Source organism: Podarcis melisellensis, assembly GCF_964234715.1.
Source record: "Podarcis melisellensis genome assembly, chromosome: 11".
NCBI lineage: Eukaryota > Metazoa > Chordata > Lepidosauria > Squamata > Lacertidae > Podarcis > Podarcis melisellensis.
Window position 1 is genome coordinate 16,930,510 of NC_138543.1, and position 19,522 is coordinate 16,950,031.

General features: G+C 41.1%; 2 protein-coding genes and 1 long non-coding RNA gene across 4 annotated transcripts in view; 2 read left to right on the forward strand and 1 right to left on the reverse strand.

Moving 5' to 3' along the window:
* Positions 1-112: 112 nt before the first annotated feature.
* On the forward strand, positions 113-15,283 carry PPIC (peptidylprolyl isomerase C). Its single transcript, XM_081930786.1, has 5 exons — positions 113-312; positions 4,616-4,729; positions 6,716-6,809; positions 12,537-12,721; positions 14,477-15,283. The coding sequence occupies exons 1-5, from the start codon at positions 196-198 to the stop codon at positions 14,609-14,611; spliced, it is 645 nt and encodes a 214-aa protein (XP_081786912.1). The 5' UTR covers positions 113-195; the 3' UTR covers positions 14,612-15,283.
* LOC309380771 lies at positions 6,821-12,477 on the forward strand. The gene is made up of 2 exons (XR_014173128.1): positions 6,821-7,490; positions 12,422-12,477. It is a non-coding gene; the product is annotated as an uncharacterized lncRNA (long non-coding RNA).
* A 377-nt stretch (positions 15,284-15,660) lies between the features above and the next one.
* The window catches only part of SNX24 (sorting nexin 24), a 76,456-nt gene continuing 72,594 nt past the window's right edge, over positions 15,661-19,522 (reverse strand). For both annotated transcript variants that reach the window (XM_081930823.1, XM_081930824.1), the window contains one exon: positions 15,661-16,464. In XM_081930823.1, the coding sequence (XP_081786949.1) occupies positions 16,394-16,464 (71 nt within the window). In that variant the 3' untranslated portion in view covers positions 15,661-16,393. The remainder of the gene's footprint in view (positions 16,465-19,522) is intronic.

Genomic DNA, 19,522 nt, shown 5'->3' on the forward strand with positions numbered 1-19,522 from the left:
TCAGCTCCGCTCCGCTTCCTCAGCCCTGAAACGAAGCGTCTCCGGCTCGCTCCGCCTCCTGCCACGGTGTCCGTTATTGGGGGGGCTGCGGGGCCTACAGAGCCGAGACGCGCAGGCGCCGGGAGGCCGGGGGCGCGCGCCTCCCTCTCCAGGCCGACCGCGGTCTCCAGTCGCGGCCACTGAGGGGAAGAGGAGATGGGCCGCCTCGCCGCCCTTTCGCCCTGGCTGGTCGCGGCCGCGTGCCTCCTCCTGCTGGCGTTCGTCTGGGGGGCCGAGGGCTTCAAGAAGAGAGGACCCGCCGTGACCGCCAAGGTGACTATGGCTGGGTGGTCGTCCTGTCCCTCCCCTCTTTCTTTGGCTTGAGGGTCAACGTCTTTCCACGCCGGCCTCCTCCTCAGAGTTTCCCAAACTTGGATTTTTTTTACTACAACTCCCGTCATCCCTGACCGCTGGTCTTTTTAGCTAGGAATGATGGGAGTTGTAGTCCGAAAAAAAACCCCAAACACAGCTGGAGAGCCAAAGGGGGGTTGTGGCGCAAGGAAAAATGCTGGCCACCACGTAGGCGTGCAGATGTGCTTGTAATGCCAGAAAATTGCTTTTCCTCTCTATTTTCCAGCTGTGTGCTTGATGAATAACCAAGCTTTTTGGGGGTGGAGCGGGGCTGGAGGCGAGTGAGGACATCATCATCATCATCGTTGTTGTTGTTGTTGTTGTTATTGTTAATTGAATTTATATACCCCCAGGTCTCAGGGCAGTTCAAAGGATAAAATCAGATGCTCCCATGTTGGGTGAAATTTATATTTTACATGCGTAGTAATAAAAAGGTAAAGGTACCCCTGCCCATACGGGTCAGTCTTGACAGACTCTAGGGTTGTGCGCTCATCTCACTCTATAGGCCGGGAGCCAGCGCTGTCCGCAGACACTTCCGGGTCAAGTGGCCAGCGTGACAAAGCTGCATCTGGCGAGCCAGTGCAGCACACGGAACACCGTTTACCTTCCCGCTAGAAAGCGGTCCCTATTTATCTACTTGCACCCGGGGGTGCTTTCGAACTGCTAGGTTGGCAGGCGCTGGGACCGAGCGACGGGAGCGCACCCCGCCGCGGGGATTCGAACCGCCAACCTTTTGATCGGCAAGTCCTAGGCGCTGAGGCTTTTACCCACAGCGCCACCCGCGTACCATATGCGTAGTAATAGTTCCTGCATATTGTATGAGAGCCACCGGCTGGACACAAGCCTATGGCCGTTCAGTAATCTTGCATCTTATGCGCGTTTAACTTGTGCACATTCCGCATTCAAGCCCATGTAATTTAGGTAATCACCCACCCACAGTAGACTGCTTTCCAAGGTGATTGTATTGTTTGCACATATCTTGTTCCCTACACTTTATGTTGTTTAATCCACGGTGTGGCCGATATATTCTTATTCAGTAGACTTTTGCTTGTACAACTCTTGAGGTAGAGCTAGGCATCAAAAAGAAATGGGGAGCTGTTGCAGCATTCTAATACTGAGTTGGGATGGGGACTTTGCGGCCCTCCAGATGTTGCTGGGTGACAGCTCTGATCCACCCTGTTGGCCTTGCTGGCTAGGGCTGAAGGGAGTTGGAGACCAGCCACATCTGAATGGCTGCAGGTTCCTCATCCCTCTTCTATTGGATGCAACTACTCTCTGATTTTCCCATTGCTACTACTGATACCCAGTGAGGTGAGGTGGTGAAATGCACAGAGCAACTGTGTATTGTTGGTGTGATGACTTAAACTTGTGCAGTGGGGGTTCTCCCAATCCCCTCCATACCCTTTGAATCTCCACAATTATCTTGGGGTGGTGATATTGGGAGCGTCCCCAGAACAGCTTGCAGAGGGCGGAAATGGTGGGGGGTCATGGTGAGGTTTTTTGTTTTTTAAAAAAGAAAATTCTGTAGATGTACAGTGGTACCTTGGGTTACAGACGCTTCAGGTTACAGACGCTTCAGGTTACAGACTCAACTAACCCAGAAATAGTAGCTCGGGTTAAGAACTTTGTTTCAGGATGAGAACAGAAATCACCCAGCGGCAGCTGGAGACCCCATTAGCTAAAGTGGTGCTTCAGGTTAAGAACAGTTTCAGGTAAGGATGGACCTCCGGAATGAATTAAGTACTTAACCTGAGGTACCACTGTACATCTCTTGTAAGGTAGGGATGTGTACTTTAGGCAACTGGAATATACATTGGATTTTGTAGAAAAATCCTGGTCTGCAGCTGCTCCTCAGTTAGTGAGCAAAAGAGAGCAAAAGCCAAGTGCATTCTAGCATTTGACAATCTGCAGACCTTGGTGAGGGCTTTAATTCCTTCATAGTAGTAGTCATTACAAGATATGGCGAGTTTCAGCAGATATCCCGATCAGCACCAATTGATGAGAAACCCAGATTTTTGCTTTTAAATGGTCATTTAAGAGGAAAGCAAGGAAAGATTAATGGGTATTTTTTTATGCTTCCTTCTAATATAACTTAATGTGTATGCCTCTTCAGCAGCATATGCAATCAATTTGGCATTATTTAACCATCTGTGGTAGTGAGCTCAGGGGCCCCTACCTCTGACCCCCATTTTTGAAAGATGTTTTTCTCCTGAAAGCTGGATCATCTCACTGCTTTGCCACCTCTCCCTTGTGTTCTGTTTTCCTGACATGTTCTCTTCTTGAAGAAGTGCATTAGAGAACAGGTACTATGACATCAGCCTAGTATAAATTGTGCCGTAAAAGCTGTAAAAAATTGACATTCTGGTATCAATTAACACAGATAATTCATCTCAATTTAATATTCCTCTGTGTTTTGCTTCCAAGGCAATAGATAGTCATTGAAGCTTGAATCCAGATCTGTGCATCATTTTATAAGTAATAATAAAACATTCTTAGAAATGGATAAAATGGATTTGGTCAGTGGGTAGAGAACTTGTAGCCCTCCAGATGTTGGCATACAACTCACATTACTTCTTTCTGACCATTGACTGTACTGACAATGAGCTGATGGGAATTGGAGTCCAGCAGTATCTGGAGAATCACAAGTTTCCATCCCTGGAAGAGGCAAAAGGAAGAATTTGAGAACAAGTTCAATAGATCTCATGGGACACTCACAATACTCTTGAAACTGGTTGCTTCCCCTCTCCTTATATAATGAATGGCTGTCTCATTAAAATTTCTTTAATAATAGGATCAATAACACAGTGGGGGTCAGATAAACAGGAAAGAGAAGGCAATATGAAGACAACTGAACACAATAAAATGATTACAGTAAAACAATCCCTTTTGAACAGGCACTTAGATCTTCTTTTTACCTGTGTTGGGTTGGTTGAAAGGGCTTTAGGGCTAAACTAGATATGATGCTAAATGCATCACTTGCTATTGTCTTTAATTTTTCCACCATTGCTAAAAGCAGTGCAAAATTCAGTAACTTGGAGAGCTTCTGCAGCCTATTGATAACTCAAAAAAATACCCGGATACAGTATATTTATTTTTTAAATCTCATTGGTATTGTGTGTTTTCTTAAGCTTTTATCCCTTTCTGAAATATGACACTTTATGCATTCTGTACGTCGTGAAAAATCACATCCACCAGACCTAATATTATCACAATCACCCCCTCTAATCGCAAACTGAGATGGTTGAGTGTTGAATCAACACTGGAACACTGGGAAGAGCTCAAAAAGGATTGACCATGCTCCAAAGCCACAAAATGTTGAATACTGGATAATAAAATGATAAAACGATGGAGGGAGGAATAGCCTAATTGAACTCCTTATAGCTTATCACGAAGCTGGAAACCTGAATAGGGATATACTGCAACCCTTTGTATAAGGTCCTACTTGTACACTTGTATTTCAGAATTCTCAATTCCATCTGACATTTCCTTTCACTTACCTCCTATGAGAGATTTGAATAGCTCCATAACCAGATGAATAAAATAAGTTTTCTGGATATAGCTTGACATTTCATATCTTAGCTGATGTTTCTTCTGTATTGAGAAGGTTGAAAGAATTATATGGAAGTAAGCATCTGGCTTGCATGTATAAATTGGACCTTCACTTCCTATTTGTCCGAATTAGTGCCACCAGTGTAACAGGTTGCATTCTATTTGTTGAACTTTTAGAGGGAGATAAAACTCCCAGGAATTGCCTGTCTGATAATATTGTAGCTTTTTAAATGCAATATTGAAAATAGTGAAAGTGAAGAATTAATATGCAGAAATCCTTTTTATAAAAATGCTGTGTACATTGTTTGATTGATTATTATATAATTCGAAAGGAAAAAAAATGTAATACCAAGTCCTTCGATCCAGCAGCGCTCACGTAATCAGAATGGGGAAGGTGATACTTTGCTGATGCTTCCCCCACCCCAAATTTGCTCCAGAGAGTTAGGGGATCAGTATGGGAGGGGACCCAGAGGGCTATGGGGGCAAGGTGGAATTGGCAAAAAGTCCCCTCCCCACTTCCATGCCTGAGATCCTCCACTGCATCACAGGTCCTTGTGTGCACAGGCAGAACTCCCATGAATGGAAGGGCACCTTTGGATCCTACCAGACTTATTTCTTGCATTAATGATATTCTGTGGTTTTCAATTATTGCTTTTATGTTTTTGGAAATTTGTAGGTATTCTTTGATATACAGATAGGCGGCAAAGACGCTGGCAGAATTGTAATTGGATTGTTTGGGAAAGTAGTACCAAAGACGGTGGAAAACTTCGTTAAACTAGCAACTGGAGAAGTAAGAACTTTAAAAAAATGTTTTGTACATGCATTTTAGTGAAAAGATAAATGAAGTTTTGTGTGTTTGTGTGTGCACATATTAATGTGGTAAAAAGGTAAAGGTAAAGGTACCCCTGCCCGTACACGCCAGTCTTGCCAGACTCTATGGTTGTGCGCTCACCTCACTCTAGAGGCCGGGAGCCAGCGCTGTCCGCATACACTTCCGGGTCACGTGGCCAGCGTGACAAGCTGCATCTGGCGAGCCAGCGCAGCACACGGAACGCCGTTTACCTTCCCGCTGGTAAGCGGTCCCTATTTATCTACTTGCACCTGGGGGTGCTTTCGAACTGCTAGGTTGGCAGGCGCTGGGACCGACGACGGGAGTGCACCCCGCCGCGGGGATTCGAACCGCTGACCATGCGATCGGCAAGTCCTAGGCACTGAGGTTTTACCCACAGCGCCACCCGCGTCCCATGTGGTGCAGCATGGCAAATACTCCATCACATTCTAGTGAGGTTGAAATCAGTAGCTTTGACCCTCCTCTTCAGTTTGGAGCTGGGGCAGGAATTGTCCTCCCGAGTTCTGCTGCAGCCAGAAGCACAGTTAAACTGTCAATGTCTGCACTGCCTATGCCTGGCTGCTTTGGCTCTGAGTGATGGTAAGCATTTGGAGTACCTTTTTTGCCCAACACTAAAACAGCTTCAACTTTATGGAGATAAAGTCAGAGGTTGCTTTGCACTTCATGTCGGAAGTGCTCATAGGAACATAAGAAGAGCACTGCTGAATCAGACCAGGGGTCAGCATTCTTGGTCTCACAGTGGCCAACCAGGTGCTTATGGGAAGGTGTAAGCAGAACCTGTGTGCAGGAAGGCTCTTGATTTCTAACAGCTGCCATACAGAGGCATACTGCCTCCAGCAACAGGGCATGGCATCATGGTTATTAGCCCTTGATAGCCCTGTCTTCCAAGAATTTGTCCAGTCCTCTTTTAAAGTTGGTGGCTGTCACTATATCTTATGGAAGCAAATCCCAGCATTTGTGCTGAGCTCAGATGTCCAAAACAGCTGTGGGGATAATCACTAGCCCACTTCTCTAGCTCTATGGGGGGAGAGTTAATACCTATCTGAAACCTTATACAAAGTTGGATTAAGGGAAGGGTAGAGTCCTGAATACTGGAAGTGTTGGCTTGGTGACAATGACCAGCCAAAATCCGTTGAACCCTTTTCTAGTGGTTTCTCTACTTTTTGTTGGGTAAAGGTAATGTAAAGTTAAAGGACCAATGGACGGTTAAGTCCAGTCAAAGGCAACTATGGGGTTGTGGCGCTCGTCTCACTTTCAGGCTGAGGAAGCCAGCGTTTGTCCACAGATAGCTTTCCAGGTCATGTGGCCAGCATGACTAAACTGCTTCTGGTGCAATGGGACACCATCACAGAAGCCAGAGCACACAGAAACACCATTTACCTTCCTGCCACAGCAGTACCTATTTATCTACTTGCACTGGCGTGCTTTCAAACTGCTAGGTTGGCAGGAGCTGGGACAGAGCAATGGGAGCTCACCCTGTCGCAGGGATTCGAACCGCTGACCTTCTGATCAGCAAGCCCAAGAGGCTCAGTGGTTTAGACCACAGTGCCACCCATGTCCTTTACCTTTACCTTTTTTGCTGTGTGACACATCCTCAATATAATAAATAATAAAATTAATAAATTATTTAGTATTTATACTGTAGGGCAGTGGGTTATTGTTTTGGTTTGTTACTATGGTGTGTATTTTTGTAATTTTCTATTGTAAACCACCCTGTGATCCTTGGATGAAGGGTGGTGTAGAAATTTAATAAGTAATAAAATAATAACAATTAATTGACACAACCCCATCCGCCATCTCTTTTATCAAAAGTTCAGGGTGGCAGGCATCTTGTTGTTAATCTTTATTTAATCAATTGTTTATTTCATTATAGTGTATAGTATTTTGCCGAACTGAAATCATGCCATTCTGAATTTTGTCTCGTAGAAAGGTTTTGGCTATAAAGGAAGCAAATTTCATCGTGTAATCAAAGATTTCATGATTCAAGGAGGTGACTTCACAGCTGGAGACGGCACTGGGGGTAAAGTTGCTTTCTTTTTAAATGAATTTTATACATAAATGTAAAAGATATAGAACTATGTAGTCCACCTGATGCCAGTGACAAAGTCCAGGAATGATGTACAACAATCAAACAAATCCAGAATATAAAATAATCATAATTTTCTCAAATTTAGAAAAACCAAAATTGGTAACTGCTATTTACTTAGTGGGCTCTATGTCACTGACTGATCAATAAACAACCTTCCTGTGGCATATGTAAATAGTTAATTTTATTGTGATATAAGCATAGTTAAGGTTAATTTACAGAAGAAAACACAATTGATCTGGGATTTAATATGAGAAAAATATTTCTATCTTGATGCAGCTTCAAAGAAGCAGTTCTCTTTTTCCTCCCCAAAACCATTTCCCCTGTATATAGATAAGTTCAGCATTGGTAGTTGGAATTGGGTCCCACTGTGTTCAATTCTCACCACACTTGAGTGGAATAAATCCCATTGACTAGGTCTTACTGCTACTTACTGCAGATCCACAATCATTGCCTTAATGGTGTTGAATTTGAATGTAAAAATACAAAGTGAGGCAGAGAATTGTCATATTCTGATTCAGCAAATAAAGCTTTCAGAACACATTTAAAGACTAATTTAGTACAAGAAGCAAGAATTAATTTCATTTGTCCTGTTCTTGCAGAGGTGACTTAAATGTAGAAGCAGACATCTGCATACACATCTCCTGTTCAGATCTTGAAATGAGTGTCAAGTTGGGCAAGGGATCTTTTTGTGTGCTGTTGGATAGAATGAGAAATTAGACACATCACATGTATATATTTATTAAGCACTTGCATGACTAGCAATGTCAGGACAACTTGTACAGAAATTATAGGGATAGAATAAACTACTTTACACTGTCCAAACCTAAGCCATACTTTTTTTGGGGGGGGCAGAATCTTCTCTTCATTACTATTTAAGGTAAAGCCTTAAACAGTAAATACCCTTAAAGTACTCAGTTTTTTTGTGCCCACTAATTATTTAACTAAGACAGATCCATAAATGAATCATTGCTGCATAGTAGATATTAGATGACTAACTACTGTGGAGAAACTGCCACTGATATGGGATGTGAGTATAAGCAAGGGGCAAAGCATGCTTTATTTGGCTCCCTCCCCTTTCTAGTCTGAAGTGTCTGGGGAATTTTATTTTTTTTATAATAATGTTTTTATTTGCTTTTTTCCAAGGTCAGATACATCGTCAATTATTCAACAAAGGCAGTTTTACAGAAAGAAAAGGAAAAAGGTTATAAGCAAAAAAAGAGATCTTACTTTACAAAACAATTTTTCATGATCTACTGGACTTCCCCACATCTTCCATCCCCTGCATCTTTTTCAATAAAATAAAGTTACAGCAAATTAATACCTTGTTTCCTGTGTTTTGTACTTTCCTCAATTGTATATTAGGTTTAGGGGAAATATTGTTAGTTCACAATTCCAACAGTCCTCAATATAGAAACTTTACCCTAGACTTTAGTCATTTCATCATCAGAACTTAAATTCAGCAATATCAAAAATTTGAAATCTGAAGCTTGTTGTCTAAAAACTTAACAAATTCTCAACATTCACATAACTTATAATGTTTTTGTAAATAGTCCTTAAATTTTTTCCAGTCCTCTTCCACTGCCTCTTCTCCCAGGTCTCGGATTCTGCCAGTCATTTCGGCCAGTTCCATATAGTCCATCAGCTGCGTATGCCACTCTTCCAGCGTGGGTAGCTCCTGTACCTTCCAATATTTAGCCAATAGAATTCTTGCTGCTGTAGTTGCATATAAAAAGAAAGTTCTATCCTTCTTTGTCACTCTCTGGCCCACAATGCCCAGGAGAAAGGCCTCTGGTTTCTTAGTAAAGGTATACTTAAATACCTTTTTCAACTCATTATAAACCATTTCCCAGAATGCCTTCACCTTCGGGCATGTCCACCAGAGGTGAAAGAACGTTCCTTCAGCTTCCTTACACTTCCAACACCTTTTATCAGACAAATGGTAAATCTTTGCAAGTTTGACTGGGGTCATGTACCACCTATATATCATTTTCATAATGTTTTCTTTCAAGGCACTACATGCCGTGAATTTCATATCGGTGTTCCATAACCTTTCCCAGTCTTCAAACATGATGTTGTAACCAATGTCTTGAGCCCATTTAATCATAGCTGATTTAACTAACTCATCTTGTGTATTCCATTTAAGCAGCAAGTTATACATTCTTGAGAGCACTTTCGTCTTAGGTTCAAGTAGTTCTGTCTCTAATTTTGATTTTTCCACCTGGAAACCAATCTTTTTATCTTTTTTAAACATCTCTTGAATTTGGGCATAGAGAAACCAGTCTCGCACCTTGTCCTTTATTTTTTCTAAACTCTGCAGCTTCCAATTATCTCCAACTTTTTCTATTATCTCACAATATTTAGCCCAACCACTCTCCATGTTAAGTACTTTGGTGGTCTTCGCCTCCGTTGGTGACAACCACCTCGGTGTCTTATTTTCAAATAAGTCCTTGTATCTAGTCCAGACATTAAACAAAGCTTTCCTGACAATATGGCTCTTGAACAATTTATGTACCTTTACCTTGTCGTACCACAAATATGCATGCCATCCAAAAGCATTGTTAAACCCTTCCAGATCTAGGACATCAGTGTTTTCTAGTAGAAACCAATCCTTCAGCCAGCAGAAGGATGCTGCCTCATAGTATAACCTTAAGTCCGGCAGGGCAAACCCCCCTCTTTCTTTAGCATCTGTTAGTATTTTAAGTTTTATCCGGGGCCTTTTGCCCTGCCAGACAAATTTCGTAATGTCCTTCTGCCACTTTCCAAAACACTCCACTCTATCCACGATCTGCAGGGTTTGAAACAAGAATAACATCTTTGGCAATACATTCATCTTTACAGCTGCAATTCTTCCCGACAAGGTAAGTTTTAGTCTTGACCAGATTTCTAAATCCTTTTTAATTTCAATCCAGCATTTTTCATAATTATCTTTGAATAAGTTCAAATTTTTCCCGGTCAAATTCACCCCCAGGTATTTCACTTTTTTAGCCACATTTAACTCCGTTTCTTTCTGAAACTCATCTATTTCTAAAGAAGTCAGATTTTTCGCCAAAACCTTTGTTTTTTGTTTGTTCAACTTGAATCCTGCCACCTGACCAAACTCATAAATTAATTCTAAAGCTCTTTTAGTACTAGCTTCTGGCTCCTGTAGTGTTAAAACCAAATCATCTGCAAAGGCCTTCAACTTATATTGTTTACCTCCGACCTGTATTCCTTGTACCTCCCGATCCTTCCTAATCAAGTTCAGCAGTACCTCCAGGACCGAAATAAATAGCAGGGGTGATAGGGGGCACCCCTGTCGTGTTCCTTTTTCAATTCTGAACTCTTCTGTCACCACATTATTCACTATCAATTTAGCTTTTTGCTCTGAATAGATTGCTTCTATACCATTTTGAAACGCCCCTCCCACTCCCATCCCTTCCAAATTTCTCTTCATAAATTTCCAAGATATATTGTCAAAGGCCTTCTCTGCATCTATAAAAATTAATACAGCTCTTGTGTTCAAATTTGTCTGTAGTAGCTCCAGAACATCTATAATGTTCCTAGTGTTGTCAGACAGATGTCTACCAGGGAGAAAGCCTGCTTGGTCTTTATGAATTACTTCATTCAGAACTTTTTTAAATCTACTTGCCAGAATGTCAGCAAAAATTTTGTAATCCACATTCAGGAGTGAAATAGGACGATAATTCTTGAGTTGAGTCTTTTCAGATTCCAATTTTGGTATCAAAGTGATGAATGCTTCTTTCCACGATTCCGGAGCCCCCTTCCCCTCCATAATTTGGTTACACACCTCCACTAATGGTTGAATCAAATAATCTTTTAAAACCTTGTAATATTTGGAGGTGAGTCCATCTGGGCCTGGGGATTTCCCCAATTGCATGTTCTGAATGGCACTTTCTATTTCCTGCTGTGTTATTCTGTAATTCAGGGTTGTTTGTTTATCTTGGGATAATTTTTTCAATCCGTTACTTTTTAAAAATTGAATAATCTCCTCCTCCGCCTGTGGACCTTGAGTAAACAGTTTTTTGAAATATCTCTGGAAACACTTTCTAATTTCTTCTGGTTTCTGAATACTTTCTCCATCAACCTCCAAGTTGGTAATAGAATTCAATTTGTGTCTCTTTTTCAGCTGCCATGCTAATAATTTTCCACATTTGTTTGCTGATTCAAAAGATCTTTGTTTCATTTGTTTAATTTTCCATTCTACTTCTTGGTTTATCAATTTGGCATATTGTGCTTGATGGAACTTAATTTCTCTTAACACTTCTTTTGACTTTGGGTTAAGTCTAAGTCTTTTTTCACCCTCTCGTATCTTCTCTAAAATCTTATCTCTTTTCCCATTCCAAAGTTTTTTCTTAATAGAATTTTGTTGAATCAGAAACCCCCTCATTACAGCTTTGCTTGCGTCCCAGATTGTTCTCTTGTCCACCGGGGTATTCATATTGATTTCAAAATAATCCTTCAACGTTTTTTGGGCCTTCTTCACAAAGAAGGCATCTTAAGTTTAGATAGCATGTGCTGGGCTGGTGGTAGAATTACTGGCATTCTCACAGATTCTCCAGGGCTAAACGGGTTAAATATTTCTCTAGTTTGTAATGGTGGTGTAACCTTAGTTGATAGCTTCTCATGTGAGCATCCTTTGTGTGCAACAGAGGTGGCCAGAAGCCTACTTACAAATTTCACAAAACATATTTATATACTTTCTAAAGTGTTTTTAGACAGTGATTGTCCCTATCAAGGAAGAACCCCAAAGCCCATTACTAGTTTTTAAAGAAATTTTGCCTTTTAAAGTGTCTGGGGAATTTTAGCAGCTCAAGAATCTGCTGTAAAACCGCCTGCAGTTGCCTGTTGCACTGGTTTCCAGCACTTTTCTGAACCCAGTACTCAAGTGGATGTATGTAGAGCAGGAGAAGTTCTGGTAATGCTGGCCCAAGGCAAAGGAAAAATGGTGCCTCATTCATTTACATGTACAAAAGTAAAGCAACATTTGTGAGTCCTATGATGCATCTATGGACAGCAGCCTAGTTTAGGGGGTGCAAGTTAGACATTGTTTACTTCCCACCCCCAGCTGTTGCTTCCGGGAGCAACTGCCTTCCTCTGCCTAATGTTAGGGCCAGGCCTTGCTTCTGTTGGCTTTTCAACTGCCAGTTACCTGCTTGGCAAGTACGGTGAATCCATTCCCGCTCTTTCCCATCTTATACATGATCAGCTGTGCATCAGCTTGCAGATGCATACTCTTGATCTTGGCCAGGGTGGTATTATATCACCTTAGGGAACAGCACCCCCCCCCTCCAAAAACCATTTTTATGGAAATGTCTAGAAAGAGATGCAAGCCGATTCCTCCTATTGCTATAGTACGCAAGTTGCAGATTCAGTGAACCTTCATAATTTGTTAGTGCTGGGGAAGGGGGGGTGCATTAACACAGCCAGTGCCTAATTACATTGCATGCTGGGATTGCTCTTACTGTTGCAGTTAGCATGATTCCTGGTAGCTGATTCAGCAGACTATCTAGGAAGTTCCATTTAGGTGCACTGGTGAGGTTGAGGCAGTTGAAGGTGTTCTGGAGATTCAGGTGTTGGCCTATATCTTAAACCCTTTTAGGGGGGAAAAAGTCTAAAACAAAATATTGTTTCTTCTGAACCTGATGTCTTGTTTCCCAGGAAAGAGCATCTATGGAGAGACGTTTCCTGATGAAAACTTTAAGCTGAAGCATTATGGTATTGGATGGGTCAGTATGGCTAATTCTGGCCCAGATACCAATGGTTCCCAGTTCTTCATTTCTGTGACAAGGCCTGGATGGTTAGATGGAAAGCATGTAGTGTTTGGGAAAGTCATTGATGGAATGGTAGGTAAAAAAATAACTATACTAGCTTTGTTCATTAGTTGGAAGCAGTGGGTATAGCAGAGAGTGGCTAACCTGTGGCCTGAGGGACACATCCTCCCCCACAGTAGGTTTTTTGTGCCCCCATTTATAATTATTATTTTTAAAACAAACATTTAAAAAAAATGATTGCTCCCATAGGTCCCCCACTGAGATGCCAAAAGGACTTTTTTGGGGCCCTGCAAGGACTTGTAAAACCAGTCCATTTGAAATGTTTCTGATTGACCACTCTCTTGGGTACCCTGCAGTGACTGTGATGTCACAACATTTTTGTGAGGTTCCCCAAAAATGTGTCCTTTAATTTTTTTTAAATGGCCATCTGTGGGGTATGGATTAATGAATGTTTTAAAAGCTTATCTAGAATTGTCTACATGAGTTCTGGTGTAGCCTCTGCTTTATAGACCCTTAGCAATTATCTAACTATTCTTAATTATGATATATGTGTACACATCACTAAAGTGGGGAATGACATCATCATCATCATCATCACTGATTTATTCAGTGCTTTTTTCTAAAAAAAGTTTAAGGGTACTCTCATTTTGACTTAAGAAAATCACCAAATCGGGTAAAAGAAATACAGTAAATGGGAAAAAGTACAAAGATTCACAAAATGTTTAGGGGTATGCATACCTCTGTGTTGTCGTCCCCCCCAAAAAAGCACTGGATTTATTAATCACCTTGTACACAACTGTCTCCAGGTGGTGCACAGCAAGAACAATTAAAAACAGATTAAAAACAGCAAATCCATTTAAAACAAAATTAAAATATTAATGCACATCAGGCAGCTGGCTACTGGTGTTCATGTTTTGGTAAACATCAGGACAGAGTGCTGTAATTTGCTCTATGTGGAGCTTCCTTGTGAAGGACTGTTCAGAAGCTGAAACTGGTTCAAAACAGAGTTGCCGGGTTATTGGCTGCAGTCAGTTGCTGCAAACATCTTGCTGGTGTTTCGCTGGCTGTGATCTGGCGCAATTTAAAGTGCTGGTGCTTCCCTTTAAAGCCCTAGGCGGCACAAGGCTTGCATAGCAAAAGGAACACTTGCCCCCTTTTCAGCTTGCCTGTGCGTTGATGGAATTTTCGGATGCCCCCTCTGTGTTAAAGAGTGGTGGCCTAGGTAGTGGAATTCCCTCTCCAGAGAGACTTGCCTGGAAGCCCACGTTATCTTTTTAGCACCAGGTGAGGTTGTTTTTGTTTCCAGCTTTTAAAGTTTAAATATTGCTTTTAGATGCTGCTCCGGTTTATTATTGTATTTTATTTTTTTTTAAATGTAAAACTGAAAGTGTTGACATGTGGGACATAAATGCTTTAAATAGTTTCTAGGGGATGGGGCACAAATGCAGGCTCTTGGTGCCCACAGAGGTCTCCCCCAGTGCCAACAAGGGTCCTGTTTCCTGCCTTGGCTGAAATAAAGCCTGAAAGATGGCTCTCTACTGTAGGATTTTTTCAAGCCGAATTGTGGTGTGTGGGGCACTTTGTGGGGTGGTGTCTACAACTATCTCCAGCTGTCACTTCCCATTTCAAAAACACCCCCATGCCACAATTAGGTTTCAAAGCAGCCTACTATTTTCTATCAAAAGCACAGAAGCAGACTGTGGGGAGATACAGAGCAAAAAAATATAAGCAGAAGTAAAGAGAAATCCCACAAAATGTAAACTCAGCAGTACATTTCACATCTATGTTGTGTTTGACACCAGAGGTAAGTTTTTCTTCTTCTTTCAGTTAGTGGTGCACGCCATAGAACTTCAGCCGGTAGATGACGACGACCGCCCTCTTCAAGACTGTGTGATTGTTAACAGTGGAAAAATAGATGTAAAAGAACCATTTGTGGTTGAAGTAGATGACTGGAGAAGTTGACGGCAACGTGAGCAAAGGAACTGCAATGGTTTCTCCTCTGGCTAAAAGCAGGCAAGGATATCTGAAGATTCTTTTGCAAGAGAACGTGGTAACTTCACAGGCAGCATTGAAATATCTAGGTGCTAAATCCAGAGGACTACTTGATTGCCTTTCCAGGAAGTAGTTTTATGGGGGGAAAACATTAGGAATGTATTGACTTGAGTGGTTGAAGGCAATAATTTTCCTGCTCTTTGATTATTCACATGCTACTTTTATTAACAGCTCGCCCTCATTTTTTGGTCATGCGAGTCTCCCACCTTATGGATAGATCTGCTTATAGGGTTTTATAAAATATCTCATCCTGGAAACACTAAAGCATTTAGTAGTTTGTGGCGAATGGAAAACACACTCCTTCAGCCTGCTCCTCTAAAACATGTTCTCTGCTTCAAGCACCTGACACAGTTCTCTTTTCATATAAAGAATATTTGAGACTTCTTTCCATTCCTTTTTATAACAGGGGTTTCCTGCATCAATGATGGACAGGTGTGCAGGTCCTATGGCATGTATGATGAATTTAAATTTGTTCAAATTCAATATATGCAGAATGTGAGCGTATTACTGTTGCAAATAAGTCTATACCCACTGTTGTGTATTGATATTTTATACATACATTAAACTTCTGCTAAAAAGCTATTCTTGTTTTCTGAACATATTGCCCTGTTTGCCACGCAACAGTATAAAGATGTAAAAGTATTTTCATTCGCTGCATTTGCATGTAATGCTAAACCTTGATTAGCTACTTTCACTTTCAAAGACATGTGGCTTAGTATTAGTTATGAATCAGATATAATAGTTTAAATCCTGGTTTGGTATACAGTCTGGGGCATAATCCATGGCTTGAAGCTGTCCTGTTTAGAAATTGACCACAAGCTGTGATTCCTTCATAATTCTTAACACAACCACCAGACTAATAGAGCAGCAAGCATTGACAAAAGAATTCAACTGAGTAGGTTGCTATTAACAAACACTAGAATTAGACCAGAAATAGATGCACGTCAAACGCTAACGTATGCAATGTAATGCCAATGTTTTATTTTGGGTTCTGACATTTTGTGAAACATAAGCATATGGTTCACTTAGACAATTGACCTCTGAATATTTATTAGCTGATTATTTTTACCCATCATGTTCTGTCTGCTTCCTGCTACATAATGGTACAAGTTAATTAACATGGGAAAGTTATGCTCACCAAACAGAGTGTATTGGCTGAAAGCACAAGGTTTGTTGCCAGGGTCCTGAAGTAAATTTAAGTTATACTTAAGATAATATAGATATGATATAATCACATCAGAAATACTAATAATAAGCTTAGATTACATTTCAAGTTTGGGCAGTAATTCTCTTAACATTTTTTTCCGGTCTTGCCTGCGTAATAAGTTGCCCTGTGTACCCACTGCCAGCAGTGGATACTACACTGAGACAAAAGGCTTAGTGTAGTAATTTATTATTTTAAAAAATCAATACATGATGAAAGTTGTTAGTGTAATTCAGCTTATGAATGTCAGCTTTTAAAACATTTGGAGTTGAGTAGACAGATTCAACAGTAGCGTTTTCTCCATTCATCAATTTAAAAGCAGCAATATTAGTGATACACTAAATTAATTTTAAAAGGGGAAATGTTCCATCATTAAATACCATCTCCACTGTGACCACATTCTGTTGTCTTAGGAGTTTTACTAAAAATGTGCAGTTCCAAGGAAGAGGATGAGTTTATTTCGGTTACTATCCATCCAAACCCATTTTCTACCTGGGTTGTAGATGAGGATAAAACAATCCACGGAGAACACCTTCAATAACTACGTTTGGAAAGTCATCTGGGAAAAAAAAGGAAAGAAGAAAAACTGCTTTCTTACATATGTCAATACAATATAAATGTTTTTGTAGAACTTAACAAGGCAAGGCCCAGTGTAATTTAGGATATTGCATCACCACCATGTTTATCCATGCTCAGGATTGTACTATTAGTAATGCTGTTTCAGCACTAAACCCACTTTAGTGTAGCACTGGGCATTGCCTGAATGCACTGCCAGATTTGTAGCTTATTGATTTAAAGGGATGTTCTAATACTTAATGCTGCTAGGCTCCAGCTCTTTATCTGAATCTTTTCTCACAAGGAAGATGGATTACACTGGCAATTCAATTTCTAACAAAATCTCAATACACTTGAAGGAATTCCAAGATTTCTACTGGGAATACTTCACAGCAGTTTTTCCATTGTAGTTTACAGCACTGTTTAGTCCAAGTTGACTGGAAGAGCCTGATGCCATCACATAAGCATCCTTAAAGCATCTAGTCAACGTAAAGGGACAGATTCTTGCAATAAGTTCCAAAGGAATAGTATTCCTAAAAACAAAGGATGCTAATCATCATCATAAGATAAGCTAACGGGAGGAGACTTGCAGAGAAGAGAAGAAATGCATAAATGTGATTAAAGCACATTTATTCTACAAGTCTATAGCATTTTCTCCAGTTTCACGTTAACTCTAAACAAACATAGACAAAGCATTGTGAAGAAACTAAATATAGTAAGACTTAAGTAATTTATTTAACAAACACTGATCCATTATTACTGTTCAGGGATTTTGACTGCTGTAAATGTTCAACATAAGTCAAACTTTTGTGGTGGTGGTGGTGTTGTACTACCCTTCATCTATAGATCTCAGGGCAGTTCACAACATAAAATTACAATACTATTCAGCCGTTTTTAAAATCAGCTCTTGGAATTTCACAAACACTTGTCTGACCTGAAAAACTAGGGGCTGCCCCCTGCTTGCCAGCCCCCTTGCCATTCCTCCCTACATTAACCCCTTAGAATTTATTCCCACACCATGAAACTGCTAAGATCATTTTGAAACTGTTTCTGAAGCCTTTTCTTCTACTTGACAGCCCTGCTTTGCATTCGTTTTCACCTTCACTGCCATGTCCATACTTCCTCCTCTTGTGCAAACCTCCCGCTGCACATAAACCATTTTCTGGGTAACTTCCTGCATTTTCCTTCTCCCACACATTGCAGCTACTAAGCACCCCTTTTCACCTTGCGCCCAGTTTTGAAGTCACCATCCTCTCCTACTTCTTTCATATCTTTGCTTCCATCTTCACTCCCATTTCCATGCCTCCTATGCCTTCCCTTTTGGGACCCCCCCTTACACTTTCACACATTTTCCTATACCCCTCCTTACTTTTCTCAACCCTTGCACACAGATCACCCCCATTTCCATTCCCCCCCTTGCCTAATTCTGCAGCCCCCTTTGGGCACACATCCCTTGATGATATATGTTACTGTATCTTTAAGATGACTACAGTCTTAAGAGCAAGCCTGTTAGCTTGTTCAGTTAGAGAAGGTAAAGTTCAGTGGTCAGATGTTATATGGGTGTTTGCTTGTTAAAAAAAATATCTGTTCTAAATTACTACATTGAATCTGGAACTTCAGACAACACATGGTTCCAGGAGTGAAATACATTGTGTGAAGGTACTCTGGAATATTTGAGGGCTCCAAATCCTTTGTCTCTCTCACATGACGCAGCTGAGGAATGGGAGAGAGAGAAGCTTGAGTACAGCAAGAAGGGAGGAATGCTGAAAGGGAAAAAGTGGCTGTTTTAAATGACGGAAGTTTGAGTAAAGCAGGAGTGGGGAGAGACTGAGAGGAAAGGGGTGGTTATAAACGAACAGAAATCTGAGTAAAGGTGGTATGGTGGAACACTTTAAAAAAAGCACACCCATTTTAAGAAGGAGAAACAGCAGAGATGGGTACAAAACAGAAACTAAGATAAAAGAGCTAACACAACTGCCCTCCAAACTCCATTCCCGCTGCATTCACAGCTTGTTTTAAAAGCTGACTTCCCCCCACCTCTCTCTAACCTCTGCCACAGTCTAAAAATGTCACGTTCTCAGTTTCCTCCATCTCTGCTTTACTCAAACATAGGCATTTTTTAAACCACCACTTTCCCTCTCTCAGTGTCTTTCCCTTCTCAGTCCCATGTCAGGGGCACTGTTGTTGTGCCTTCACTTTTGCTCCTCTTCTCTACCCTCACTTTTTACAAATCCAGGATTGTGATACGGTACTGCAAATCATCTAGTGGGGGCTATGTGACATTTTTATCAAACACAAAGAAAACTGCTTAAGCTTACGAGTACTGAGGCTGCACCCAGCAGCAGTGCTCTGCACACCTACATTGCTAATTTGAAGAGCTGTGGAGTAAGAATATAGGGACACCCCCAGCTTTCATTGACTATGGGGATTGGGGTGTGTGGGTGAGGATTCAGACTCCCAGCTAACCAAGCTGGTGGGTAATTTGCATGACCATGTTAGCAGCATTGACCATTGGACCACCCTTGGGCTTAGCAACAAAAACACAAGAGTTGTCCATCACAGTTGAAGTCTAACATAGATTGAACCATTTTAAGAGTTAGCAAAACATTTGGGCTGGTTATAAATAGAGAAGCAAAACTGGAAGCAATTAGTTACAAAAGGCTGCTTCTGTGAAGAATTAGACATACGGTGACACTGACCTTTTCCAACACAGGATAGATGTACTTGATTTCTCAAGGAAAATTATGTTCTACTTCATACAATCTCACAAATTAGCTTCATCACAATGCGATACTGACGAGAAGTTGCTAAGAATGTCAGAGGGTATAATCCAACCAACATCCTGCCTCACTAGTATTTTCCCCGCCAAACAAAGCCAATGAAAAACTATGCAATTATATATTTTTTTGCCTCATATATTCATTGCTCTTGGGTTGTTTGTGCTGATTCTATGCAGTCAGGATATAATGATATCAGATGCAGGAGTTCAGACAGTGGAACTGTTGGTATCATTTTATTTTACAAAAAGCAAGAGAGACTGACTTGGACTTCCCCTCTTTCCC

What these genes read in the sequence shown, in the direction of transcription:
- PPIC (XM_081930786.1), top strand. Translation starts at nt 196, where the DNA reads ATGGGCCGCCTCGCCGCCCTTTCGCCCTGGCTGGTCGCGGCCGCGTGC. An exon ending in GACCCGCCGTGACCGCCAAG is followed by an intron (nt 313 to 4,615) that starts GTGACTATGGCT and finishes GGAAATTTGTAG; the next exon opens with GTATTCTTTGATATACAGAT. An exon ending in GGAAAGTCATTGATGGAATG is followed by an intron (nt 12,722 to 14,476) that starts GTAGGTAAAAAA and finishes TTCTTCTTTCAG; the next exon opens with TTAGTGGTGCACGCCATAGA.